The sequence below is a fragment of the Leptonotus elevatus genome, chromosome 18 (genome assembly GCF_054856555.1).
Source record: "Leptonotus elevatus isolate MCC_2025b chromosome 18, RoL_Lele_1.0, whole genome shotgun sequence".
Taxonomy (NCBI): domain Eukaryota; kingdom Metazoa; phylum Chordata; class Actinopteri; order Syngnathiformes; family Syngnathidae; genus Leptonotus; species Leptonotus elevatus.
Window position 1 is genome coordinate 1702115 of NC_141256.1, and position 27892 is coordinate 1730006.

Sequence of the window (27892 nt, forward strand, 5' to 3'; positions counted from 1 at the left end):
GAACCCATCTCGGCATTAGGAAATTGTTTTTCAGTATTCTGGTTTTCCAGCTGGCTATTGCCAAGAGCTTTGCTAAGCTCATGGAATTTACTCACTTGAAACAGAAGGCTGACTAATAATTCTGTGGAGCACAGCAGTTTAAATTTAAGACTGTTTCAGCTCAGCAGTGTAATGTTACTTCAGAAATGGACCAATTATGGCATGCAGGCCTGCTTTTCTGGTCATATATTTGTATTGAGATTAATGTGTTAAAACAATTTACAATTTACATTGGGGGACACAACTTCCACAGTTGGCCGTAAAGTGGCAATATTAAATATAGAACAACAAAAGCTTTGGGTTTTGTGCTCAATTTTTGTTGGAGAGGCTGAGCTATCAACAGCTGTATCTGATTATTCTGGGAATGTGGGGCTTTGTGCAGAGTATGAGATGACTTCTTCCAATCCTTTCCCTCTCAGCTGAACTCATTTGGCAATGTCGCAGCCCCTTCTCTGATGAGACGATGAGAACCCACACCCGTGGGGCCCCGACAGTCTTCCTCTTAAGCCTGCTGTTGCTCCTGCTGCCCTCGACTGCAGCAGACCCAAGTGGAGGAATCCCCTTCATGGGCGGCAACTACAATGGCCACCCAATGCTGTATTTCGATCGGGCAGATGTCGTAGAGCTTCAGATGGCAGCCGGTAGCACTCATAGAGAGATGGCGAGACGTATCCGTGAGGCCGGGGAAGCCATGCTTGAACGTCCAGAAGTGTACCTGCCTCCCTGGAGCCCCGTAGAGTTCAGTGCCCGATGGAATGAGGTTTACGGAAACAACCTGGGTGTTCTGTCCATGTTCTGCCTGCTGTACCCACACAGAGCTGGAGCATTGGATCTGGCCAAGGACTACATGGAGAGGATGGCAGCTCAGCCTAGTTGGTACATTTTGGTCATCTTTAATTATCTCATCTATCTTTCTGAATATAATATGTCCATTTGTCTTGATAAAAATGAAAGGTACGGATCGGATTTGTTTGTATTTAGTATTTCAAGTAACATTCGACATAAATTTGGATGACGTGTTTCAGGGTAGGGAATTGGAAAGACCGATAATTGGCCAGGGGTGCCGGCGTCGGCCTTTTTACGAATCTGAAAGCCGATAAAGCTGGTATCTCACTGAGCGGTGCATGCTTGCAAACGTAGCGAATTTAGGGTTTTCCTCAGGATTTATGAGATGTTCACAAACAGTTTTTGCTTGTCACAAAGACATTTCAAACCTATTCAGACAAATTTTCACTGTCTACGAAGATCTTTTGAAACCTTTTACGAACCCTGACAAAAAAAACAAATTAGCTACATTTTGCATGCATTTATTTCTCAGTGAGATACAGGAAACTTACATTTATGGATTTATTTAAAATTCCACTTTATAAAAAAATATATGCTGACGCTGGGAACTCCCTACACTTTTCATTTAAAAAAAAATAAAATGAATTAAGAAATTATGTTGAAATTTTGAAAAAGTTAATTTACTCGAGAAAACTTTAGGGAACTATTTACTATTTACAGGGATGCATGTAATACTGAACACAATTTATTTAACAAAAACACTAACAGGGGTACTGGGTAAAACTCTAAATAAATAAAAACAACTAAGTTCGGAAAAAAACAAAAATCTAAGTAACAACAAAACAGGAGTGGTGACAGCGACAATGATCCAACAAAGACTGAACGAAACCAGGAAACTAAATACAAGCCAACTGACGAGACAACGAGAGACACCTGGACAAGACACAAGTGGCTGGGGGAGATGATTGGATGACACAAGGGAACAGGATGACACAAGGGAACAGGATGACGAGTACAGGTGCAAACAAAACATAACAAGCAAAACAGGACGCAAAGCCAAAACAACAAACCTAAGCATGATATACACAAATCATAACAGTACCTCCCCTCAAGGGACGGATCCCAGACGTCCCAAACAAAAAGTCAAACATGGCAGTGGGGCCAAGGGCTGCGGCGGCACAGGCGAAGAGAGATACTGTTATGATTTGTGTCCAGGTGTCTCTCGTTGTCTCGTCAGTTGGCTTGTATTTAGTTTCCTGGTTTCTTTCAGTCTTTGTTGGATCATTGTCGCTGTCACCACTCTTGTGTTTTGTTGTTACTTTGATTTTTGGTCTTTTCAGAACTTTGTTGGTTTAGTTTAGAGTTTTACCCAGTTCCCCTGTTAGTGTTTTTGTTAAATAAATTGTGTTCAGTGTTACATGCATCCCTGCTGTGGTTCTCCTGCCTCCCTGCATTTGGGTCCTCCACTCCATTGTGACAGATGACCCTGGAAGCTCCCTGCGAATTTTGTTATAATTTTTAAACAAAGCTGTCAATTCTTTATATGTTTAAAATGAAAAGAAAATCTTTTTTTTTAACACTAATATTTTCTCTTTTACTGCAAATGAATATCGGCTTGAAATATTGGTTATCGTTCGGTATCGGCTATGAAAAAAACATAATATCGGTCTATTACTATTCCAGGGTAAAATGTTTGCCATAAAAAAAAACTAACTGTGCAGGCATCCATCATTTTCATGTATACTGGGCTGGCCCACAAATCTCTTGCGTACAATTGACGTTCATTGAAATATATTGGGGGGGAGAAGGAAACCCCAAAAATTATTCCCAATAAACGCAATATACTGTACTTTTTCAACAAAAAACAAGAGAAAAATGGTTGGGAAACAGAACTCCCACCCCCCAAAAACATATTATTTCAAAATATAGAAAAATAAATAATGATACAACTTTTTTTGGGGGGGGGACAGAGTGAATTTTTCAATTTTTCAATGTTCGTTCATTAAAAAAATCACTTATTTTCAATAATGTGCAATAAAATATGTTCTATTATATCAACATACATGTTTTTTTAAATAATCGTAGGTCTAGTAATTGCTAACTATATTACAAAGCTAACGTCATGCCTTACAGCAGGCTGACATGTTATGCCGCCATCTTTCTGCTACGGATACCCAAAGGAGAAGAATTTTGCCAACGTAGTAAATGGTGGTAGGCTTACGAAGTGTGGTCTCTCTGAGGCAATGTTGAAACACACACTTTAAACTTTTTTTGCATTCTATTAGTTCACCATGAGAGCACACAAAATCCTACACACTGTTTCTTTAAATCTGCGAATTTGCAAATTTTGAGATGTCGAAAAGCTTTATGCGGAGGTGGACTATGTCCTCATTACGGATTACAGGTGAACTACAAACTATTCCAGCTAATTTTGGATGAGAGACAGGGTACACCCATGGCTGGTCACCAGTCAATCCCAGTGCCCATTTAGACAAACAAGCATTCACACTCAGATTGAACCCTATAATATGTACAATTTAGTCTTCAAAGAACCTTAAATGCATCTTCATCTAACATTCAGTGCTGCAACTCTACAGGCAATATTTTAATTAACATTTTTAACCATTCGTTTGGAAGTGTAAAATGACATTAGCACCAATATTACAAGAATAAATTCCAAGTAAAATAAAATGACGCAAAATTTGATGATGCATGACAGGGGAGTAGATTGGCAAAGGTGAGTTCATATTTTATGCACTTCACTACAATTGTCAAACAAGTACATGTGCACCCCTTAAAAGTATTTGAAAGTCAATTCTTTATTTATTGTTGTTGAATTAATACATTTGAATTTGACATCAAAAGATGAATACAAAACCAGAGGTAAAGCTTTATTTCCATGTTCAGTACCGGTATATACTGTACGTCTGAATTCCATGCACAACTTAGAAGTAAACCCATTTTATGTTAGGGAAAGTATCACTACAAGACTGACAGGTGTCTTTTGTTGTCCAGGTGTGTCCTATTACATAGATTTTTTTCAAAGAATAAATAGTTCCCAATGCTAATCATAAAGATTAGTTTCATATTTGGGCTTTGTCCATGTATACCTTTTACTGTGAGGTGAAACAGAAAGCTGTCTAATTGTGAAAAAACAAGCATTTGTAAAGCTGAGATCAGATGGAAAAGCCATTGCACGAACATTGACCTTAGACTACAACCATTTGGAATGTCCAGAAGAAGAAACAAACCATTGGTGTAAGTCAAATAAATCGAACTGCTTATCTATTCCAAACAGGAATGTACGTTATTAGCTGGACAGAAACATATGTCATTGTGGATCTACAACACAAATTACATTAATCCTATGAATACTTTTAGTGTTTTTATTGGCACTTCGTTACAGTTTTTACTTTACTTTTTACTCCATTATAATAATCTTGAATCAAATCCAGATGAATATAATGATGGACCTAAACGCTGAATTGAAGCTATCGTGTCAAATATTTATCTTTTGATGTCAAACCCAAATGTTCACAGTAAAAATAAAGGAATTGAATGTAGACAAGTTCACCAAGCAACATTTGACAGTAAGGTTGTTCACAGCGGCACACACACGCACACACCCGCACACACGCACGCACACACGCACACACGCACACACAAAACGGTGGCAAATCCAGGTCCAGAAAGTAAAAAACCCAGCCAGTTTGGCTTTGGCCCCAGGTGCTAGCTAGCAAGCTCTCTAGCTAGCTCCACAGGTACCTGCTAGCTGGAAGAAAAAAAAGAAAAGATTGCTCGGTCTGCCTGAGTGGTGAGTTTCTTCACATTAAAACACAACTTTTCTCGTTGCTTATGTGCTTTTTTAATTGCACTAAACTGCTTTCCTCCATCACAATAAGTTTCCTTTACAGTACTGTAGTCATCACATTTTCCTTCTTCACAGTCACCCCCCCCCCCCCCAACCAAAAACAGTCAAAGAAAAAGAAAAGTAAGTGTAATTAGGTGTTCTCTGAGCTGAAATCTCACTAGTTTGATTACTCTTTAGGGATGTTCTACTTTTAAGGCTCAACTAGGTTGTAATTATTTTTAATCTCTGTTTACCTGGTAATTTTTTCAGAGCCTTCTTAATTTTGACAACATGAGCTTCAATAACAGTCCATTGTTCTTTGATGAGGCCTTGGAACAGGAAATGTGTTTCACAGCTGTTTCCAGAATCCCATCTCCTCCACTGAAAGGAAATGAAACATACAGATGTGAATCATGTGATTAGGAATAGTCTATTGCAGTATAATGAATGACTAGGACACCTCTGTGACTGTTAACATGCAGCTTCTTAATAAGAAGTTGGCCTTCATGAAGCGTAAATTAAAAAGAAAAAAAACAAAAGGAAAAAAAAGCCAATACCGGGTAGTTTTAATTTTTTTTAATTTTTTTAATGTTTGTAGTCAAGGGTGAAAGCACCAAGGCAAGAGCTATTGTTAAATATGTGGCTACTACTGTTTATTATTAGTTTGTTCATTGTCAAATTACAATTTATAATGGTAAAATCTTTTTTTTTTTAATCCATATCCATGTCAAATCTTAAAATCTGCTTTGTTTATGCAGGATCAGAAGCTGTAAACCACCCAATTTGTATTGGATGTGTAGTGTTATGCAAATTTCTTTAAATAAAAAAATGTATATGAAAAAAATAAAATAAATATATTTGTTATTTTAAAAAAGGTGCCGGGAGTTTTTAGTTGTAGTTATTAATGTAGTCACTGAATTACCCATGAGGATAGGCGGTTCGATGAATGAATTACATTTATATATGTAATCAAATGTTCTAATATGTCAAAGAATTCTCATTTTTGAGGGGGTTTCAAGCTCGTTACCGGTACATAGTGTAGAGCAGAATTGACAGGCACTTTATTTTAGGCTTTGATAATATTTCTTGGACTTTAAACCATAACTAGCAGACATACTGTAGGTACTAATTCAAGCATTTTTTTCACGACTAAAAATTCAACAGTAAGTGCTCCATTAAACTCAATGTAGTGTAAAATTAATTGGGGGGGGGACTGTTGCGCAAATTGCAGGCAATTGGTACATACTGTACTTCCAAGTATTTTTAACAAAATAATCTCCATAAAAGTTCAACAATGAAGTGCTGTGAGTTCAATAAATCAAACTGGCGTGTAAACATGGCAGGGACTCGCAAAGTGTGGTCCTGCATGGGATAAACCTGGTGCTCACAGGCACCCTTAGAATTGAAGTGGATTCTGAATACAGTAAAATACATGAATAAAAATGTTGAATGTTGCTGTGGGAGGAAGTCTAGCCTTTAATCAAATGCCATTTATTATTGTAGGATGTAGATATAGGAAAATACTGTTAAAAAAGTAGAACAATAAAAATATTAACTCTTTGACCGCCATAAACGTTATAAAACGTTTAGCATAAACCTACGGAAGGGCGCCGAGGACGTTAAAAGACGTTCACTATGTTTTTTTTGGGTTTTTTTGGAAACGGGTGGAGGAAAGCCTTGGGCAGCTGTGCTGAAAGTATCAAGCAGATCTGGTTAATATAATGACTCGTTTTGGCCCCTAGATGGCAGCGATGACTCTCTTTGCACAAGGTTGGATGGGCCGCCCACCGTGGGCGTCAGTAGAAGACGTGAGGCGGAGCTAGAGTCTTGAGGAGACAATGGCTGATGAAGCCACAATGGCTGATCAAGCAACCGGTTGCAAGCAGCTCACGCTTGAGCATTTTTTTCAAAGACGGAAAGCATCGATCAATACTAAAAAGCGCATTGATGTCGACGATGATGATGACTCCGAGCTTGACGCCAAAGTTGGAAGCCTTGACGCGACCGTTATGATCACGTAGTAAGCCTCACCGGCTAAGCGCGGCTAGCGCTGCTAACGCCGGAAAACGCGCACAATAACCGACCGGGTACTTCTACACAATCGGACATTCGAAAGTTGTCGAAAAGCATCGACCAATGCATTGATGATGATGATGATGGTGAATCCCGAGGTTGACGCCACAGTTGGACGCGGCCTTTATTCTCACGTCATAAAGCATCACCGGCTAGCGCTGCTAACGCCGGAGCTGCACATGCGGACATTTTGTCGGACAATGAAGAGTACCCCGAGTCCAATGCATATTCATCGGAGGAGCGGGTACAGTCTGATCACGGAGAAGACACTGTTTCTGGACTACGATGCCACCATGAATGGAGTGGATAAGATGGATCAGAACATCTCTTACAACCCGGTATAGCAACTGAAGGACATGAGGAAGCCAGACGTAACACCACCGTAACGTAACCGTAGCATGATCCTGATATTAGACTTGATGGCAACACACACTGCAGTATATACTTGCTATTCCCCGGAAAAAACGGCCTGCAAGAAAGTGGAGCACGCGAAGAGGCAATCTGTTGTGCAAATGCTGTTGCGTCTCCTTGCACGCAGGAGAGTGTTACAAAAAGAAAAACTGTCGTTGAAACATCCACATATTTGTAAATAGCACCACAGTTGCACACATTTGTAAATAGTTTGCCAAATTGTTGTCAAATTGTTACACTGTTGAATGTAAATAAACGTATTTTGCTATCAAAAAACACTTTTTCATTCTTGGTGGTAGTGTTTTATAGAAGTAAAGCACTATTTAGGTGTTTGTGGCATCATTCATGGACAAAAAGAAGTGTAAAATTCACTAGAATGCATGAAATAATATCGTTTCACTAAAAGCTTGATTTCTCCGTATTTGAGTCCAAAACAAGCGAAATCGGTTGAAACTAACCATTTTCTATTGTTGATTACTAAAGAACGGAATAAGGAAGAAACAAACTTTTTTTCCTAATGAAAGATGAAAGTTCAATCTTTCATTTGGTAGTATGTGTGTTTCCATATTTCAAACAGAACATTTTCTGTGGACCTTGAAAGATCAGTCAAAATGCTTAAATCGGCTGGCACTGACGGCATCCCTTTTCTGAAAACGTCTGGCAGTCAAAGAGTTAAAATAGATGTTTTAAAACTTTTAATATTAATTGTAGTTATGTGTGTATCGCCCACTGGCTGGCCGTCAGAAATGGCCATCAATGAGCAACACTCTTTTTAAGTGGCGATGGAACTGCTGTCTTCTGTGTTTCACTGTGTTTGGATTCTTCACTTTACCACTTTACACCACTACTGATGATGTAGGACACAGTTTTAATCACAACTTCAAAATTCCTTTAGACGTGTTATAGTACACTGACGACGTTTCATTGTTGGCAACCCCTCCCCCCCTCAAAAACTAAGGCCATTTTTCAAATCCGTTAGCACATTTGTATTATATATTTTTTTATGCTTCTGCTAGATGTGACGTAAATCGGTCGTTCTGCACACAAGTTTTCGGACCCGGCGATGGTGACGTCCTTTTGTGATTTTACGTTGACCTACCATTGATGGCTCATATTTTCCGTTGCTTCCAACGCCAATTTAATCCTTTTAGCAACTATAAATGCCAAACTATGGAGTGTTAGTAATTGTCGTCTGCAAACTCTTTGGCTCTTGACCATTAATTTATAACTCTCAGCCCATAGCATTGTGTAACAATTTTACATTCATCAGTTCATCATGTTGCCTATTTCTGTGTTTGTTTAGCAAGCTTTCCAACAACACCAACCAATAGGATAAAAATGAAGAAAGATATGAAAGTTTGAAACTCTGATCAAACAACTCTCCCCACCCCACTTCTTTTTTTTTTGTCTGTAAGGCGATGGCCAGAAATTGTTGTCGGTTTTTTAAGACTTTTAGCCGGTTCATCAGTTTTAATTTGCTTGTCTAATCTTCTATGTCTCAGGGGAAAAAAATACATCACTGGATTTGTCTTGAAATATTTTTCTGGTAATGCTGGTCTTACTCATCTTTGAAATTTTACACGCATACCTCATAATTGCACATTGTTGAGCGTTTACATTTATATAAACTATATTATTTTATATTTACATGACATGTATCATCTATACCGTCCTTTATTTTGACGTGGTTGTATGTCTCTGCCAGTTTATTAAGCTCCATCTGAGACAAAATGTGGTGGGTATAATGAATTGTCACATCTTTTGCTTGTGGGGCACTGTCTTAATCTCCTTCTGTTTTAATGGGCCACTCATTTCGGCAAAGCACTTTTGTTCTAGGCATAATGTGCAATTGACATATAGTACATTGTTTTGAGTTTGTTTATGGAAAATTTACGTCTTTACTTTGTTAGACAAGGCTGCTTTTCCTGTAGATTTAACCGTTTTTATTCGTTCTTGTTTATTATTTCGTCAGTCCTCACAACTAAGTGTCGACTCCTTACGTGGGTGTGAAACAATCCTTGCTCCCTGTTTCGATCAACAACACTCACCCAACCGTACTTCTATGCTTACAATAATATTCGATTCAACCTTAGCCAATCATCATTACTTTTGCAGTTCTCTCGTGCCCCCTGTTTTGTGAAAAACACTACTTCACCTTTAAAAAATTTTTATGCAGGCTCGTGAGTGGTCGGCGGCAACAATGAATACACAGAGACTTGATATACTTTTGCTAGAATAAATGTGTCTTTTATTCCCCGCATATAGCAATCAACATTTATACTGTGCTAGGATAATCGTACGTTTTATCCCCCGCAAACAGTAATCAACACCTGCGCTGTGCTAGAATGATATACCTTTCATTCCCCGCAAACAGCAACAATCACAACTCTATTTGCTAGAATGGTTATACCTTTCATTCCCCGCAAACAGTCGATTTGCTAGAATGATTATACCTTTCATTCCCCGCAAACAGCAACAATCACGACTCTATTTGCTAGAATAATTATACATTTTATTCCCCGCAAACAGCAATCAATACACTACAACGTTAAGCAGCATAATATGATCATCATCAGCGTTTACCTTGACACTAGACCGGGGAGCCCACGGTCCGGGTGAAGCGAGCTGCAACAACGGCTGGGCAATCGTACGTGTTCCACAGCTGACTCCGTCCGGACCGCGTGCCGCTCCGTTTTTTATTCATTAGCAAAAAGCTGTGAGTGTGAGAAACTGGGCTGTCCAAGCCCTCTCCCAGGCACTTTCAAAAACATGTTTGCGAAGCAGGGAAGGCTGTAGTATAAACAAGGAAGACTTCCCAGGCTGATCCCGCCCTTTATTTACAAATTGTTGGGCACCTGGATTCGTACAACAGTTCAGGACAACAACATATCCTTATATAAGAGGTTTCATGAGGACATATCAAAGCATGGTTATTTTTCCCTTCACCCCCTCACAAAGAACAGGGGGGGAAAAGCCTATCTGTCTGAGGTTTCTCATAGAATATGTTTTCCTGTCACTGTCACACAAAAAGATGAAATATCAGTCAAGGAAGACAAGACGCAGGTTGCTACAGAAAGAAGACATGAGTGAGAATAAAGATTAAAAAAAAGAAGATATAATGTAAGGCTCTTATTCATTTGAATGTAATCAAATTTATTGGCTTTACGCAATCAATCAAAATGGCTGAGTAGTCTTTGTTCATCATGCAATCCACAATCATGGTTTCAGAAAATAAAATGCATACATATCCAGAATCTTGCACAACTTATTAATAATGCAAGCAAGAACAAATAATAAAAAGCAGTGTTCATAATTGTGAAGAATTGATTATTTGAATGAATAAAGCCCCAAGTGCAGTATGCAAAATGGTGTTGTGACAATCACTCTGACTGGCTGTTAGCTAGCAAATGCAAATAAGTGCATGACATAAAATGCTTCATCTGGGGCTCCGGGGGCCGGGCGGGTGGGTGGGTTTTGTGTTGTGCCCGCCCCGCTCCGGTGGACCTCCTGGCACCTCGGGCGGGCCCCAGTATCCGGGGGGCGAGCCCTATCGCGGGGGGCTGTGGACCGGTGGGGTGCCTGGCGGGCCTGCAGTGCCCCGTCCTGCTGCGTTGGGTTGGGGGCGCGGGCTGTGTTGGGGTGGGGGGCGCTCCTGCTCCTGGGTTTGCTCTCCAGGCCGGTGGCCCCTGCGGGGCCTGGGGGTTGTCCCTTGGCGCTGCCGTGGCCTGGGGGGCCCTGAGGTGTTGGGCTTGCTCTATCCTGGCAGGGGTTGACGGCTCCCCTCTTTGGTGAAAATTTTCATGCATGCCAGATCCCCCACACCAGCATCTATCGAAACTCAGACACAATCTGCTTCTTCCCCTGGTCGTTGAATCGGTGGAGGCTGGTATCTGTGGATCTCACTCTGCTTCGTCTGTCCTTCGTTCTTTTCCTCAGTCTCTCCTTTGGTCTCTTGAGGTCTCCCTGATTTGTTGGAATTTAGATGTTTCTGGGGTTGGTGAAGGACTCTGGTTGGTGGCCCGGTGGGTGGGGGGTGGTGTCTGGTCGGTGCTGGATTTCACTTTCCTTTCTTTTCTTTGGTCCTTCCTCGGGTCTCCTGACGGCCTCACGACTCTGGCTGGATTCTGAAGTGTTCGGTTTAGGTGAACGGTATGGGATTTTTTAATAGGTTTTAGGTGAACTAATGAATACACACTCACACGCACGCACATACACACCCACATACAAAATAAAAATGTATAAAAAATAATAATAATTAAAAAAATAAATAGAGAGCAATGATGATGATATGTCAAATCGGTAAAATTACTGAATTAACTGAGCTCTCCAGAAAAAGGAAGAAGAAAAAAAACTGCTTCATCTGAAGCTCAGCAAAACCTTTTTTTTCACATAGAATTAATCCTGCTTGTATTATGACTGTGTTGAGCAATTGATAAATTAGCGGAGGAAACAACGGAAAATTGGAGCCATCATTGCACGTCAGACTAACATCACAAGAGACCTTGGTTTGTCGACCAATTTACTTAAATTCGGCAAAAGCATAGAAAAGGCCAGTCTAACCCCCGCCCAGTCCCGTCCCGGTGGCTCATATTTTCCGTTGCTTCCAACGCCAATTTAATCCTTTTAGCAACTATAAATGCCAAACTATGGAGTGTTAGTAATTGTCGTCTGCAAACTCTTTGGCTCTTGACCATTAATTTATAACTCTCAGCCCATAGCATTGTGTAACAATTTTACATTCATCAGTTCATCATGTTGCCTATTTCTGTGTTTGTTTAGCAAGCTTTCCAACAACACCAACCAATAGGATAAAAATGAAGAAAGATATGAAAGTTTGAAACTCTGATCAAACAACTCTCCCCACCCCACTTCTTTTTTTTTTGTCTGTAAGGCGATGGCCAGAAATTGTTGTCGGTTTTTTAAGACTTTTAGCCGGTTCATCAGTTTTAATTTGCTTGTCTAATCTTCTATGTCTCAGGGGAAAAAAATACATCACTGGATTTGTCTTGAAATATTTTTCTGGTAATGCTGGTCTTACTCATCTTTGAAATTTTACACGCATACCTCATAATTGCACATTGTTGAGCGTTTACATTTATATAAACTATATTATTTTATATTTACATGACATGTATCATCTATACCGTCCTTTATTTTGACGTGGTTGTATGTCTCTGCCAGTTTATTAAGCTCCATCTGAGACAAAATGTGGTGGGTATAATGAATTGTCACATCTTTTGCTTGTGGGGCACTGTCTTAATCTCCTTCTGTTTTAATGGGCCACTCATTTCGGCAAAGCACTTTTGTTCTAGGCATAATGTGCAATTGACATATAGTACATTGTTTTGAGTTTGTTTATGGAAAATTTACGTCTTTACTTTGTTAGACAAGGCTGCTTTTCCTGTAGATTTAACCGTTTTTATTCGTTCTTGTTTATTATTTCGTCAGTCCTCACAACTAAGTGTCGACTCCTTACGTGGGTGTGAAACAATCCTTGCTCCCTGTTTCGATCAACAACACTCACCCAACCGTACTTCTATGCTTACAATAATATTCGATTCAACCTTAGCCAATCATCATTACTTTTGCAGTTCTCTCGTGCCCCCTGTTTTGTGAAAAACACTACTTCACCTTTAAAAAATTTTTATGCAGGCTCGTGAGTGGTCGGCGGCAACAATGAATACACAGAGACTTGATATACTTTTGCTAGAATAAATGTGTCTTTTATTCCCCGCATATAGCAATCAACATTTATACTGTGCTAGGATAATCGTACGTTTTATCCCCCGCAAACAGTAATCAACACCTGCGCTGTGCTAGAATGATATACCTTTCATTCCCCGCAAACAGCAACAATCACAACTCTATTTGCTAGAATGGTTATACCTTTCATTCCCCGCAAACAGTCGATTTGCTAGAATGATTATACCTTTCATTCCCCGCAAACAGCAACAATCACGACTCTATTTGCTAGAATAATTATACATTTTATTCCCCGCAAACAGCAATCAATACACTACAACGTTAAGCAGCATAATATGATCATCATCAGCGTTTACCTTGACACTAGACCGGGGAGCCCACGGTCCGGGTGAAGCGAGCTGCAACAACGGCTGGGCAATCGTACGTGTTCCACAGCTGACTCCGTCCGGACCGCGTGCCGCTCCGTTTTTTATTCATTAGCAAAAAGCTGTGAGTGTGAGAAACTGGGCTGTCCAAGCCCTCTCCCAGGCACTTTCAAAAACATGTTTGCGAAGCAGGGAAGGCTGTAGTATAAACAAGGAAGACTTCCCAGGCTGATCCCGCCCTTTATTTACAAATTGTTGGGCACCTGGATTCGTACAACAGTTCAGGACAACAACATATCCTTATATAAGAGGTTTCATGAGGACATATCAAAGCATGGTTATTTTTCCCTTCACCCCCTCACAAAGAACAGGGGGGGAAAAGCCTATCTGTCTGAGGTTTCTCATAGAATATGTTTTCCTGTCACTGTCACACAAAAAGATGAAATATCAGTCAAGGAAGACAAGACGCAGGTTGCTACAGAAAGAAGACATGAGTGAGAATAAAGATTAAAAAAAAGAAGATATAATGTAAGGCTCTTATTCATTTGAATGTAATCAAATTTATTGGCTTTACGCAATCAATCAAAATGGCTGAGTAGTCTTTGTTCATCATGCAATCCACAATCATGGTTTCAGAAAATAAAATGCATACATATCCAGAATCTTGCACAACTTATTAATAATGCAAGCAAGAACAAATAATAAAAAGCAGTGTTCATAATTGTGAAGAATTGATTATTTGAATGAATAAAGCCCCAAGTGCAGTATGCAAAATGGTGTTGTGACAATCACTCTGACTGGCTGTTAGCTAGCAAATGCAAATAAGTGCATGACATAAAATGCTTCATCTGGGGCTCCGGGGGCCGGGCGGGTGGGTGGGTTTTGTGTTGTGCCCGCCCCGCTCCGGTGGACCTCCTGGCACCTCGGGCGGGCCCCAGTATCCGGGGGGCGAGCCCTATCGCGGGGGGCTGTGGACCGGTGGGGTGCCTGGCGGGCCTGCAGTGCCCCGTCCTGCTGCGTTGGGTTGGGGGCGCGGGCTGTGTTGGGGTGGGGGGCGCTCCTGCTCCTGGGTTTGCTCTCCAGGCCGGTGGCCCCTGCGGGGCCTGGGGGTTGTCCCTTGGCGCTGCCGTGGCCTGGGGGGCCCTGAGGTGTTGGGCTTGCTCTATCCTGGCAGGGGTTGACGGCTCCCCTCTTTGGTGAAAATTTTCATGCATGCCAGATCCCCCACACCAGCATCTATCGAAACTCAGACACAATCTGCTTCTTCCCCTGGTCGTTGAATCGGTGGAGGCTGGTATCTGTGGATCTCACTCTGCTTCGTCTGTCCTTCGTTCTTTTCCTCAGTCTCTCCTTTGGTCTCTTGAGGTCTCCCTGATTTGTTGGAATTTAGATGTTTCTGGGGTTGGTGAAGGACTCTGGTTGGTGGCCCGGTGGGTGGGGGGTGGTGTCTGGTCGGTGCTGGATTTCACTTTCCTTTCTTTTCTTTGGTCCTTCCTCGGGTCTCCTGACGGCCTCACGACTCTGGCTGGATTCTGAAGTGTTCGGTTTAGGTGAACGGTATGGGATTTTTTAATAGGTTTTAGGTGAACTAATGAATACACACTCACACGCACGCACATACACACCCACATACAAAATAAAAATGTATAAAAAATAATAATAATTAAAAAAATAAATAGAGAGCAATGATGATGATATGTCAAATCGGTAAAATTACTGAATTAACTGAGCTCTCCAGAAAAAGGAAGAAGAAAAAAAACTGCTTCATCTGAAGCTCAGCAAAACCTTTTTTTTCACATAGAATTAATCCTGCTTGTATTATGACTGTGTTGAGCAATTGATAAATTAGCGGAGGAAACAACGGAAAATTGGAGCCATCATTGCACGTCAGACTAACATCACAAGAGACCTTGGTTTGTCGACCAATTTACTTAAATTCGGCAAAAGCATAGAAAAGGCCATTTTGATTTTTTAAAAATGGCCTTATTCACCTGAATGTTTTTGAAGGGGATTTGTCAAGGACAAATTCTGGAAATGTTGACCGAGTACTATACCGCGTGTACTTGGTCTTTCGAGAAATTTTTAAGTCATGATTTAAACTATGAAAACTGTTCAATGTCATCGTTCGTGGTAAGACGAAAAATGTGAATGCAGCAGAACACGCTTCCGCTGTCACTCAAAATGCACAACCATGCAGCGGATACACATGGTGCTGGTGGGATTCCCAGCCAGTACCCCAAGACCTTACAACTGAAGGTTCATGGGAGGCTTGCATCAGGAATGGCATCAAGTGGGAAAGCTGTGCCCAACGAATCATATTAACTTGTTGTGGTGACCCCTTTTGGTAGCAGCCAAGTACTACTTAACAAACTGACTCATATCTGTTCAGATAGTAATCCTCAATTGTGTCCTGCAGGTTGGTGAAAGATGCCCCCTGGGATGAAGTTCCTGTGGCACACTCTTTGGTTGGGTTTGCCACAGCTTATGACTTCCTGTTTGAATACTTGAACAAGGACCAACAGGAGCGATTTCTCCAGGTGATCGGCAAGATATCTCATCTTATGTATGAGAAATCCTATAGCCGTGGCTGGGGATTTCAATACCTACACAACCATCAGCCAACTAATTGTGTGGCTTTGCTCACAGGAAGCCTTGTTTATATGACTCAAGGTCAGTAAAATGTGTTTATGTGTCTTTTTAATCTACAAGATGTCACAGTGGCAAATGACTGAAAAGTCTTGCTTAGCGGAATTTACCTTGCTCATCATAGCGCATATACGGCAGCTTTTACACTGATGTATAGCTTGGGCCACGTTTACATGATTGCAGCAAGTTTAATTTGATGGTGGTTGTGGTTGTTTTTCCTTCATTTATTAGTAAGCAATATGTATTCCAAAAGTATGGTGAGAGATTTATCATAATTTTTCTTTGAGTAATTTAAAAACAAGCTTTGTCTGATCTTCCATGATGTGTTTATTTAACACAAGTCAGGAAACAAAATATGACTTCCGCTGCTACTTTTTCTTGACTATTCTGCTGCAGCAGCAGCGGCCAAAGTGGTAGCACCAGAAGAAGAAGGTCTTTCGTGTTAAGGCAACGTAAGCTTGGGGGAAACAAATGATATTTTGTTGACTTGTGTTAAATAAACACAAAATGGAAGATCAGATAAACACTTTCACTGAGTGGGGGAGGGGCAACTAGCGCCAGAGGTCTGGTTGCAGCACCTCCCCCAAAAAATTGAAAACTGAGAAGTTGAACAAGAATTTAATGCTATGCAGGTCTCAGTAATTCAGTACTAAATTGTTCTCAGTCTTTGGCCGTTTTCAGCACTTACCTTCAAACATATAAATAATGTATTTGTAAATATAACACGAAAGGGACTTTACTGTGTCTAACGTTTATGTAACTCCACATTAGCAGGTTTGCAATCGTGTTGTGTACTTTAATATTTACAGAACAAAGTTTACTGCCAAGCTGAGCAAATATAACACCATGTAGATATACATCCAACATCCAGGATAAGGTGGAATTCACAGTTTGATGTGAGGCTACAAAAAATGTGCTAAAGACTATCTGACTATTTTTAATTCTTAAATTAAATATTCTGATAACCTTCATGAACAATTTTAAATTTAAATTGCCATTACCATACGATATAGCAAATTTCTCGCTGTGAGTGTTGGATCATTGACATTGCTTTTTGTCAGCATTTAGCAGCTTAGGCATTACTAATCTGTATCTCAGCAATAAGTATTGTTCAGTTATCTAAAATAAAATAACTTTATTTAATTTGAAATACCAAATATATTTTCAATGAAGACAAATTGCATACATCAATTAGAAAGCACTCATCTCATCCATCTACACAGCCTTTCAAGTATATTTATTTCCAAACTACATTTTTATTACTAATGAAATTTTCAAGGCACTGCAAGATGGTGTTACCATCAAGATAAATATTTTTACTAAACATTTGAAAAAGTGGCTTATTGATTCATATACAACACTAAAATACACTGAATCTGTTGTGTTGTTGTGTGTATTTGTAATGTACTGTATTGTTTCTATTCTTAACAGCAAAGTTGTGTTGTCTTCTTAGTGTGTCAGGACCTGTTTAGTCCAGTCTAATTGTGTGTCTATTCTGTACTTCTATTTTATATTTTATTGCTTTTTTAACATCATGGCCAGGGGACTACAGATGGAAAATAGCCTTATGGCTAATTCAGGCTTTTTTAACTCATGGATTTCTATGTGTTTTATTAAATTGCTGTTGTGTTTCAGTTTTGTAGGGGTTGGGGTTTTGTTTTATTTTAGTGGGTTTGTTGTTTGTCTTGTGTTCCTGTGTGTTTCCCCTGTCTCGCTATGTCTGATTACGTCCACCTGTGTGTCTTTCCCCTTCCCAGTGCGTTTGACCAATCAGTGCCCTCTAGTGTTCCCCAAGTATGTCTCATTAGTGTTGGTGTATTTAGTCTGTTGTGTTTATCCAGTGTGGGATCATTGTCTATAACAGGTGTTGATGTCAAAGTCATGTGTCGTTCTCTTGTGGGAGTCTGTGTTTTTCGTCGCATTATGCTAAACCCTCGTCTCAGTAGGTCATCCACGTTTTAGCATAGTTGTCACGTCTCAGTCTTCCTCGCCCTCATCACCAAGCCTTCCTTCAAGTCTTCCACGGTAAACTCTGTCATCCACGTCAGAGTTAAGTCATCTTTGTCTCAGTCCTGTCGACCACGTCTCCGTCCAGTCGCCCTCATCACCATCCAGTCACCCTCGTCACCTTTAGGTTTTCCACGTTCCTGCAAAGTTTTCTACGTTCCTACAAAGTTTTCCACGTTCCTGCTAAGTTTTCCACGTTCCTGCAAAAGTTCTCCACGTTCCTGCAAAAGTCCTTCACGTTCCTGCAAAAGTTCTCCACGTTCCTGCAAAAGTTCTCCACGTTCCTGCAAAAGTTCTCCACGTTCCTGCAAATGTTCTCCACGTTCCTGCAAAAGTTTCTCCACGTTCCTGCAAAAGTTTCTCCACGTTCCTGCAAAGTTTCTCCACGTTCCTGCAAAAGTTCTCCACGGCCTTGCAAAAGTTCTCCACGTTCCTGCAAAAGTTTCCCAAGGTCAGCCAAGCTTCCCAAGTCCTGCTAGCTACTGTCAAGCCAGTCTCCACTTGCCCAGTCCGGTCCCGGCGGCCAGTCTCCACTCGCACAGTCCGGTCCCGGCGGCCAGTCAACCCCCCGCCTAGTCCGGTCCCGGCTGCCAGTCTAACCCCCGCCCAGTCCCGTCCCGGTGGCCAGTCTAACCCCCGCCCAGTCCCGTCCTGGCGGCCAGTCTAACCCCCGCCCAGTCCCGTCCCGGCGACCAGTCCACCCCCGTCACATCCGGTCCCGGTGACCCTCTCCTACACTCACCATACATGACAGAATGATCCCACCAACCAAGGTCCCAACTGGAGAAGCGTATGGACCATCTCTGCTCATTTCAAACGGCTGTCAAAAGTCACGGATTCTCGCCCCTGCAGTTTAAAGTCACAGATTCTCGTTTGATGCAGCCTCAGGTCCCTGTCCCGGCTTCTCAGCAGCTCCAAGTCCCCGTTCCCTCGCCTGTGACGCTGCCGCAGTCCCAGGACCTTTCGCCTGTGACGCTGCCGCAGTCCCTGGACTACTCGCCTGTGCCGTTGTAGCCCCTGGCCCTCTCGCCTGTGCCGCTGCCGCAGCCCCTGGCTCCCTCGCCGCAAGCCTCAAGTTTCTTCGTCTCTGCCGCTGCTGCGGCCCCTGGCTCTCTCGCCTGTGCCGCTTCCGCGCCCCTGGCTCTCTCGCCTGTGCCGCTGCCGCCGCCCCTGGCTCTCTCACCTGTGCCGCTGCCCCTGGCTCTCTCGCCTGTGCCGCCGCCCCTGGCTCTCTCGCTTGTGCCGCCACCCCTGGCTCTCTCGCCTGTGCCGCTGCCGCCGCCCCTGGCTCTCTCGCCTGTGCCGCCGCCCCTGGCTCTCTCGCTTGTGCCGCCGCCCCTGGCTCTCTCGCATGTGCCGCTGCTGCCGCCCCTGGCTCTCTCGCCTGTGCCGCTGCCGCAGCCCCTGGCTCCCTCGCCGCTGCCGCAGCCTCAAGTTTCTTCGCCTGTGCCGCCACCCATTGCTCTCTCGCCTGTGCCGTTGTAGCCCCTAGCCCTCTCGCCTGTGCCGCTGCCGCAGCTCCTGGTTCCCTCGCCACTGCCTCAAGTTTCTTCGTCTCTGCCGCTGCTGCGGCCCCTGGCTCTCTCGCCTGTGCCGCGCCCCTGGCTCTCTTGCCTGTGCCGCTGCCGCGCCCCTGGCTCTCTCGCCTGTGCCGCCGCCCCTTGCTCTCTCGACTGTGCCGTTGTAGCCCCTGGCCCTCTCGCCTGTGCCGCTGCCGCCGCCCCTGGCTCTCTCGCCTGTGCCACCGTCCCAGGACCTTTCGCCTGTGCTGCTTCCACAGCCTCAAGTTTCTTCGTCTCCGCCGCTGCAGCAGCCTCAGTCCTGTCGACCACGTCTCCGTCCAGTCGCCCTCATCACCATCCAGTCACCCTCGTCACCTTTAGGTTTTCCACGTTCCTGCAAAGTTTTCTACGTTCCTACAAAGTTCTCCACGTTCCTGCAAAAGTTCTCCACGTTCCTGCAAAAGTTCTCCACGTTCCTGCAAAAGTTCTCCACGTTCCTGCAAAAGTCCTTCACGTTCCTGCAAAAGTTCCCACATTCTGCTAGCTAGCCCCGGTCACTGGCAAGCCAGCTCCCTCTCGCTCAGTCCAGTCATGGCAACCAGTCTCCTCTTGCCCAGTCCAGTCATGGTGACCAGTCTCCTCTTGCCCAGTCCAGTCATGGCGACCAGTCCCCTCTTGCTCAACCCAGTCATGGCGACCAGTCCCCTCTTGCCCAGTCCAGTCATGGCGACCAGTCCCCTCCCGCCCAGTCACATCCAGTCTCGTCACGTCCTGCCCTCGTCTACTCACCCGTCCCTTTCTGTTTCAATAAAGTTTCTCATCTAGTTTCAAGTTCCTGTCTCCCCACATTTGGGTCCACCCTCTCCTATGCTCACCATATCATGACAATTGCACTGACCTCTTGAAGAACTTGTGTAGCTCTTGTGTTTAGTCTTTAATAAGTCTTCAATAAGACATTTTGTTCTGCCATCATGTCATTAGTCTTATAGCAGTGCTTCTGAAATATTATGGGGCAAGCAATATTTCGAGCTAAAGTGCCACTGCCACCTGCTGTAGTACTTTATTATATTAAGGCAAAAAACCAACAACAACAATACGTGTGGCCAGTGTACAACGGCGTATTAGGGCCACGTATAAATAGATTTTTTCAAGGATGGGGGCAATATTCAGAGAAAAAAAAAGTGCAAATTTGACACTTTATAAAGTGGCAGATTTGCAAGAAAAAAATTCACGAATTTACGAGAAATACACGTAGCGTACTACTCGGATGTTTGTGCCAATACTTTTCGGTCGGGTTTTCAAATGAGATAGTAATTGCTTTAGCAGAGATTAACCAAATGATGTTAAGCATTCGCTCTTTGAAGCGTTGAGTACTGCCAACGACAAAGACGCCTCACTTTGCAAAGGTTAACACCCTGAGGATCAAGCATTTAAGTTCATTTGTTAAAATGTATATTTACTTGTACATTTATGTTTCCAGAATTATTACTTACATATTCATACATTTTGGTATTTTTTTGTAGCTAAGTTGATGTGTTGAATCTACTGATCTCCGTCATTCACTTGCATTTACTTAAAATACGCTAGCATCTGATTGGTTAGTTTTAGTCAGCTGATGTGTATGACTAGTAAAGTTTAAATTAAGAATGAATCCGAATCCATTTTCATTTTATAAACAGTGTCCCATTAACCACCAACGAATCCTCACTTTAGACTATAGCTACGCTACCTGTATTTGTTGTAAGTTTCTGAGTATTTTCTCATTTTATAAAGTGGCAAATGTACGAGTTTTTTCTCAGAATATCACCCCCAATGAAAAAAAATATATACATATACACGTAGCCCTAATACGTCGTCATACAAGCGCCCCTGGAATCACAAAAAAAACACAAACATCATTTGAAGATGATGCAATTCGCTTTGAGTTGTATTTCTCCACATCTTCTCACCTCAACCTTATTAATCAGTAATTTTATGTAACGGCTTATTTCATTTCTCTCTGTGTGAACCCAAGCAAAGATAATAAGTGGTAAGTAAATAAGCTTTATCTATATAGCGCTTTTCGCAGGCAGAAGTCACAAAGCGTTTAACAAAAAAAGGACAGCCTCATACAAACCAATATAAAATACAATGCCATAAAACATATATTCAAAACATATATATATATATATATATATATATATATATATATATATATATATATATATATATATATATATACATATATAAACACGTATTAAAATATAAATAAAATACATGTATATACAGCATAATTATAAGATAGAGGCAGATTGTAAGAGTTGAGGTAGTGTTTAATGACAAAAGATGACCACAGTCCAGGAGCCAAGTTAGGCAGGCATCGAGTAGGTGAGTTTGTTGCTGAATAAGGGAAGCTGATGGCCAGACGAAAGGGCCCTTTGATTCCGCAGGGAAATTAATAAACCTGTGAAACAAGGCTGGACAAGGGGCTCGGCAACTATAGCTGTCTGTCACACCTGTTTATAGTGCTTTATTTCAAATGAATAGAATGTTAGTCTGTGTTTAACATACTATATCAACATGTTTTCAAGGTTATCTACAGGAGGCTTACCTGTGGACGAAGCAGGTCTTGTCCATCATGGAGAAATCAATGGTTGTTCTTCAGGATGTCACAGATGGATCCCTGTACGAAGGAGTGGCCTATGGGACATACACAACGCGCTCTTTGTTCCAGTACATGTTTCTGGTGCAGCGCCACTTTGCCATTAATCACTTTGAACACCCCTGGCTCCTAAAACACTTCAATTTCCTATACAGAACCATCCTTCCTGGTAATTTGCACACCACCATACCCATAATTTTTTGCTTTATTTTCAAACTGTGTTGTATAATGCACTTCAACTTCAAGACGTAAATCTTATGTTGGACATAAAAATGAATATGCAACAGAAAATAAACACGTCAGCTTTTATTTAAATACAATCAACACCCGTACTCTTGCGGTTCAGCACCCACGGATTTGCATGTTTTCTATGTATGTATGTATTTATTTATTTATTTTTAAAATATTTCGGGCTTTCCTGTATCCCCCCCCCCCCCCTTACCCTGTTTTTTTGTGGAATATATATATATATATAATGTTTATATGCATTTTGTTGTTGCTTTTTTTTATGGGGGGGGGGGGGTAAAAATAATGCTAAATACTAAAAATAATAATTCTCCCTAATGCTTTACAATGAGCGTCAGTTATACACAAATTTACGCTATTTGCAGGCCAGCCCAGTCCCTATCCCTCAGGTATAGCAGGATCTGATTGACAAGATACTTTCATTGAACCCGACCCATCTATTTTTCATATGAGCCAGAGAATGTTAATGTGTGACTGACAGGTGTGCTCAGGTGTGCCTATAACACTGCTTAATTGAAACACTAACTAGTGCTGACTGCTAAATGAATGAGTTCTAGCTTTTCTGGTTCTTCTGTGAACACAACATGAAAACCAGGTAGCTGCCAGTTGGAGAAAAGCAAACTGTCGTAAAGACGACAGAAGGTGGAAAATCACAATTACAATGATTATATAACCATTGGCCATAATCAATACAAACATTTGGAATATCTAGGAAAAGAAAGAATACTAAGTGTACTAAGTAACAGATGTCATATGGGTTGACCAAGGAAAACATCGGCCATTGATAAGTGACATGAGCAGCAATTTTCAGTGGCAGTGTCAATAAGTGAAGCATTGACAATATAAGTTAAAAACCCTTTATTAGCAAGAATAATGGGATAGGATGTGTATCATATGTAAATGTAAATGCAGTATATGGAAATGAATGCTGAATTGTTGATGTCTTGTCTCATATTCAACTTTTGATGTCAAACACTGACTCCAGCAAAAATAAGAAACAAAAAATTGGCCACATTCCCACTACTTTGTAGAGGGGAATGTAAATGGCCACCACCAATGGCGGAGGCACGGCCACCCCATATCCTGGGTACCCTGGATATTTAACAATATTGTCAATGCCTACCAAATAATTGATATCTCAGCTCCTGAAGCAGATAGAAACATAATTCCAAAAACATTTCAGAGCTTACACATGTGGCGTTCACACAAACCTAAGTTAACTATTAGAAACCTTCATTATATATATATATATATTCAATCAACAAACAACTGTGTCACATCTGCGGGTGTGTTTTGGGACACAGTTATCATGTTGCCTTTTTTCCTCCTAAATAGTTAGTCGTGAATTTCGCTGTTTGGTTTCTTTTTCTACTTATTGTGTACAGGTCAGTAACTGACATTTGCCTTATTGCCGCCAAGTGGCAGAAAGCTCTATTGTAACTGAGCAACTCATTGACAACAGCTCCAATGCAATGAATTCATAACATATGCTCTGAAATTATTTTATGCAGCCCACTAGTCGGTTCTCGCAGTCCAAGGTTGGCATGTGAACGGTATGGCTGCATGGTTAAGAACCACTTATTTAGACATTTAAGGTATGAACTTATGGCCACCCCTATATGACTCATGGTTTCACCCTGGCCATCCCAATGAAAAATTTCTGGCTACGCCTCTAGCCACCACTGAATTGCTGTCTGTGTGTATTTTTATGTATTTCATTCATTCATTCATTCGTTTGTTTGTTTTAGGATTTCAGAGAACTGTCGCCATTGCTGATTCCAACTACAACTGGTTTTATGGCCCAGAAAGTCAGCTGGTCTTCTTGGACCGTTTTGTAATGCGTAACGGTAGTGGGAACTGGCTGGCCAATCTGATTCATCTAAACAGAGTGACAGACGGAGTGGGACAAGCTGGCAAAGGCCAGCGATGGTGTACGCTCCACACGGAATTCATCTGGTGAGGGTTGCTGTGTGTGTGTGTCTGTATATACACACATACGTATGTGTGTACTTTATATATAATGTGATTGTATTGTCTGGAAGGATAGATAGATAGATAGACAGGCAGGCAGGCAGACACACAGACAGACAGACAGACAGACCGACCGACCGACCGGGGGTGACTCGATTTGAGTTGTGAAATTGGCTGTTGGCATCAAAGAGATTACGAATATTCAGACTCGAGTACGAACGGGTCACAACATATACTGTATCGTCTTCAGAGAGGAATGTTGCAATGTCTCTCACGTCTCTGTACGTGTGACATATTAACGTGAAGAGTGCAATCGTGTGAAAGCTACGTACACGCTACGTTACAGTGAATGCCCAGAAAAAGTTGCGTGTACGGGAATATTTAGTAGGCAAATTTGCATTAAATTCAACTGATAAGCAATCAGTCAATAAAGCCCAGCTAGTCAATGAGTGTATCGCCTCTTACCCTCTAATTTCTCATGTTCTACAATTGTATTATTTTTTATTTTTTAGGTATGACCCAGGTCTTACTCCGAAACCCCCATCCGATTTTGGAACATCTCAGCTCCATTATTTCAAAGACTGGGGTGTGGTGACCTATGGCAGTGCTTTACCTACTGGCCCAAACCGCACCTTTCTTTCCTTCAAGTCAGGGAAGCTGGGGGGACGTGCAATTTTTGATATTGTTCACAAGAACAAATACAACGAATGGATCAAAGGGTGGAGGAACTTCAATGCTGGCCATGAGCACCCTGATCAGAATACTTTCACTTTTGTGCCCAATGGGTTTCCATTCATCACTGAAGCACTATATGGACCCAAATATACTTTGTTGAATAATGCAGTATTGTTTGGCCCAGCCCTCACAGGGAGTTGTTTTAAGCCATGGGCTGGCCAGGTAACAGAAGCTTGTGATTCCAAGTGGCTGAAATACAAGGCGGGGCCTGCTGCTGATGCTCAGGGCAAAGTAGAGGCAGCCATGGAAAGACAAGGAATGGTCTTCATTCGTGGGGAAGGACATTCTGTCTATAATCCAGACCTGAAAATCCGAAACTTCCAGAGAAACATCCTCCTTCTTCACCCACAACTTTTACTCCTGGTGGACCACATTCATTTGGATCCTGATAGTCCATGCAGGGCCATGAGTGCATTCTTTCACAATACAGAACTGCCATTCAAGGATATAAAAGTAGACGGTATTCATGGAGCGTTTGTGTCTTACAGTGAAGACAAATATAAAATGTTCTGGATGGATGACACAGGTCACAGTAATAGAGGGGTAGTAGGTTACTGGGGTTATCCACGGGGGTATCCATATAATGGCTCTAATTATGTGAATGTCACAATGCCATTAAGATATCCTCATACCCGGGTAGCTTACATTTTCTTTGGACCTGGTTTGACTCTCACCAGCTTCAGCCTGCATGGTGATGGGCAAAGAGTGGATATTTACCTGACCACCAAGGATCACACCTACACAGTTTACCTGCTGACTGGAGAGGTCACCAGCAAGCCTATTTTTGCCATGGTGATGATGGACCAAAATAAGATTGTTTTCGAGAAAACATCAGCTCCAGCAGACAGCTCACCTGTGGAAGTAGAGGAATATGTCAACGTGATGGAGGACAACCTCCAGCATGTCAAACCGGTCTTTCAGCAGATGGAGCGCCATATTCTTGGAAAGGTACTAAATACTGACAGCTTTCATAAGACTGCAGAACGCCTGCTCCAGTTCTCTGACAAAAAGAAAACAGAGGAGGTCATTGAGAAGTTGTTCGCATTGTCCAAGAAACAGGGAAAGGATAAGATGGGAAAGAAAATCAACCTTGGAGAGAAGCTCTCTGAAAATCTGCCTGACATTTTTACACAGATTGAGGTCAGTGAAAAGAAAGTGAGACAGAGGACATCTAAGCGTGTATATGAGGACAGTCCAGAGGAGGGAGATACAGACTCGCAAGCCTTTATAGACTATGCGGACAGCCATAAAAACAGAAAGGGCGGCTTTGTGAAAGGCCGAAAATTCAAAGAGGTAAATATGTTGGTGACTTCTGGGAGTGAGCGCATCTCCAACATGGCTTCTTCTATAAGACTGTTTCTCCTCTTGAACACTGCCACCTTCTTTTTGCTACTGGCTGTCTTATTGACTCGTTTTCACAGGGGTCGAAGTGTACACACACAGAGATGTTTTTATTCCATCCTTATGATTGACTGCTTGATCTTACTGTACCTCTACTCATCTTGCGCTCACATACAGTGTTAACCAGAGGTGGGCATTGCATCAGCACTGACGGAAGGTCCGTCAGTCTGTCACTGACGGATGCACGGTTGCTTGAAGCGGAGAGGAAGAGGGGCTCCAACAGAAAAAGAAAAAGTTTGAAAAAAACATCACTAGTCAATCTGGTGACCAGTGGATGTGTCATCACCAGAGTTGGGGAATCCAGGTCCAGAGAGAACAAACCCTTAAACAGTTTGACTTTAGCCACAGGTGCTTGTACTCAACAGGTGCTTCTATGAGCTCGTTTACCTGCCAGTTAAGTAGAAGCACCTGGGGCTGAAGCCGATCTGTGGCAGGGTTTTTACTTTCTGGACCTGGATTCCCCAACCCTGGTTTGGCTGCTAAATGATATCTTATTTGAAAGTTCAGCAGTTGAACAAGTCACTGCACTAGCCAGATACGCCAACTTCCTTGGTCACCATTCTCTTAGCCTCTTGTTCCTTTTTTAGGTTATCACCGGCCGGTAAAGGAAGCTGGCTGTGTTAAATACCTTTCGGTTCCACAGACATTGTTTTTATTTCGCCACACTGTGTGTGTGTTGTTGTTTTTAACCAGGGTTGGGGAATCTGGGTCCAGAAAGTAAAAACCCTGCCACAGATTGGTTTTAGCCACAGGTGCTTTTACTCAACTGCCAGGTAAACGAGCTCATAGAAGCACCTGTTGAATAAAAGCCCCTGTGGCTAAAGTCAAACTGTTTCAGGGTTTGTTTAATGATGTGCCCACCTCTGGTGTTCACATTGTGAGAGTGATTGTTCAGCTGTAAATATGCAACAAAGCAACTAAGTCTCTTGAGTTGCCATTGATGGGTGAGAAGGGCATAATAATTGATTAATAGATTAAGAATCCGGCCTTTTGAAACCTGAAAGTGTGCGGTCTAAATAACAAAGTGACGTCAACAATGTGAAGTTAAGTTACTTCCATGCAGATTTCCACTGTGGCAGCTCCTCAGGGCAGCATTCTGCTCAGTATGAAAAAAATCATATAAAAAATTGAGAAAGCTGTTGATTGTTAGTTTTCCTCATAATTTTGCCCATCCGTGGTCATGCATTCTTTCGTGACACAAACATTCCAGGATAGTATACAGTAGTATATTTGTGTTCAGTAAGCTTTTGTATCTCATGTGTAGGGATTGTAGTATATATATATATTTATATATATATAGATCTTCCTGCGCTCCATTGTCACAGCTGTCTTCGTGTCATCCATATCTTCACAACAGGCTTGAGCTTGGAAAAGAGGAATTAACACAGAACCAGTAGGGAGGTTGCTCTGTCTAGTTTGGTGATGTTCTTCTCAGCCAGGAACTGCTGGATGCTTGTGAGCAGACAAGTGTAGTGTCCTGCCACAACTGTTCTTGCACACTTAACTCCACGGAATC

The 27892-nt window shown here is 42.0% G+C and overlaps 1 protein-coding gene and 1 long non-coding RNA gene across 4 annotated transcripts in view; one reads left to right on the forward strand and one right to left on the reverse strand.

Moving 5' to 3' along the window:
• The window catches only part of dse (dermatan sulfate epimerase), a 28068-nt gene extending 1311 nt beyond the window's left edge, over nucleotides 1-26757 (forward strand). Inside the window, exons 2-6 of one of the 2 annotated variants that reach the window (XM_086060515.1) lie at nucleotides 459-915; nucleotides 15644-15897; nucleotides 21953-22192; nucleotides 24018-24225; nucleotides 24753-26757. In XM_086060515.1, the coding sequence (XP_085916641.1) occupies nucleotides 503-915; nucleotides 15644-15897; nucleotides 21953-22192; nucleotides 24018-24225; nucleotides 24753-26499 (2862 nt within the window). In that variant the 5' untranslated portion in view covers nucleotides 459-502 and the 3' untranslated portion in view covers nucleotides 26500-26757. Of the gene's footprint in view, nucleotides 1-458; nucleotides 916-15643; nucleotides 15898-21952; nucleotides 22193-24017; nucleotides 24226-24752 lie in introns of those variants that run through there. The other variant, XM_086060516.1, reaches the window with a different exon arrangement.
• Nucleotides 4750-26728, reverse strand: LOC147158217 (uncharacterized). Of its 2 annotated transcripts, none has more exons than XR_015090686.1 (3): nucleotides 25726-26728; nucleotides 21973-22061; nucleotides 4750-5056 (listed from the first exon to the last, which is right to left on the reverse strand). It is a non-coding gene; the product is annotated as an uncharacterized LOC147158217 (long non-coding RNA). The 2 variants fall into 2 exon arrangements; XR_015090687.1 differs by lacking the exon at nucleotides 4750-5056 and adding an exon at nucleotides 12896-14759.
• Nucleotides 26758-27892: the final 1135 nt, after the last annotated feature.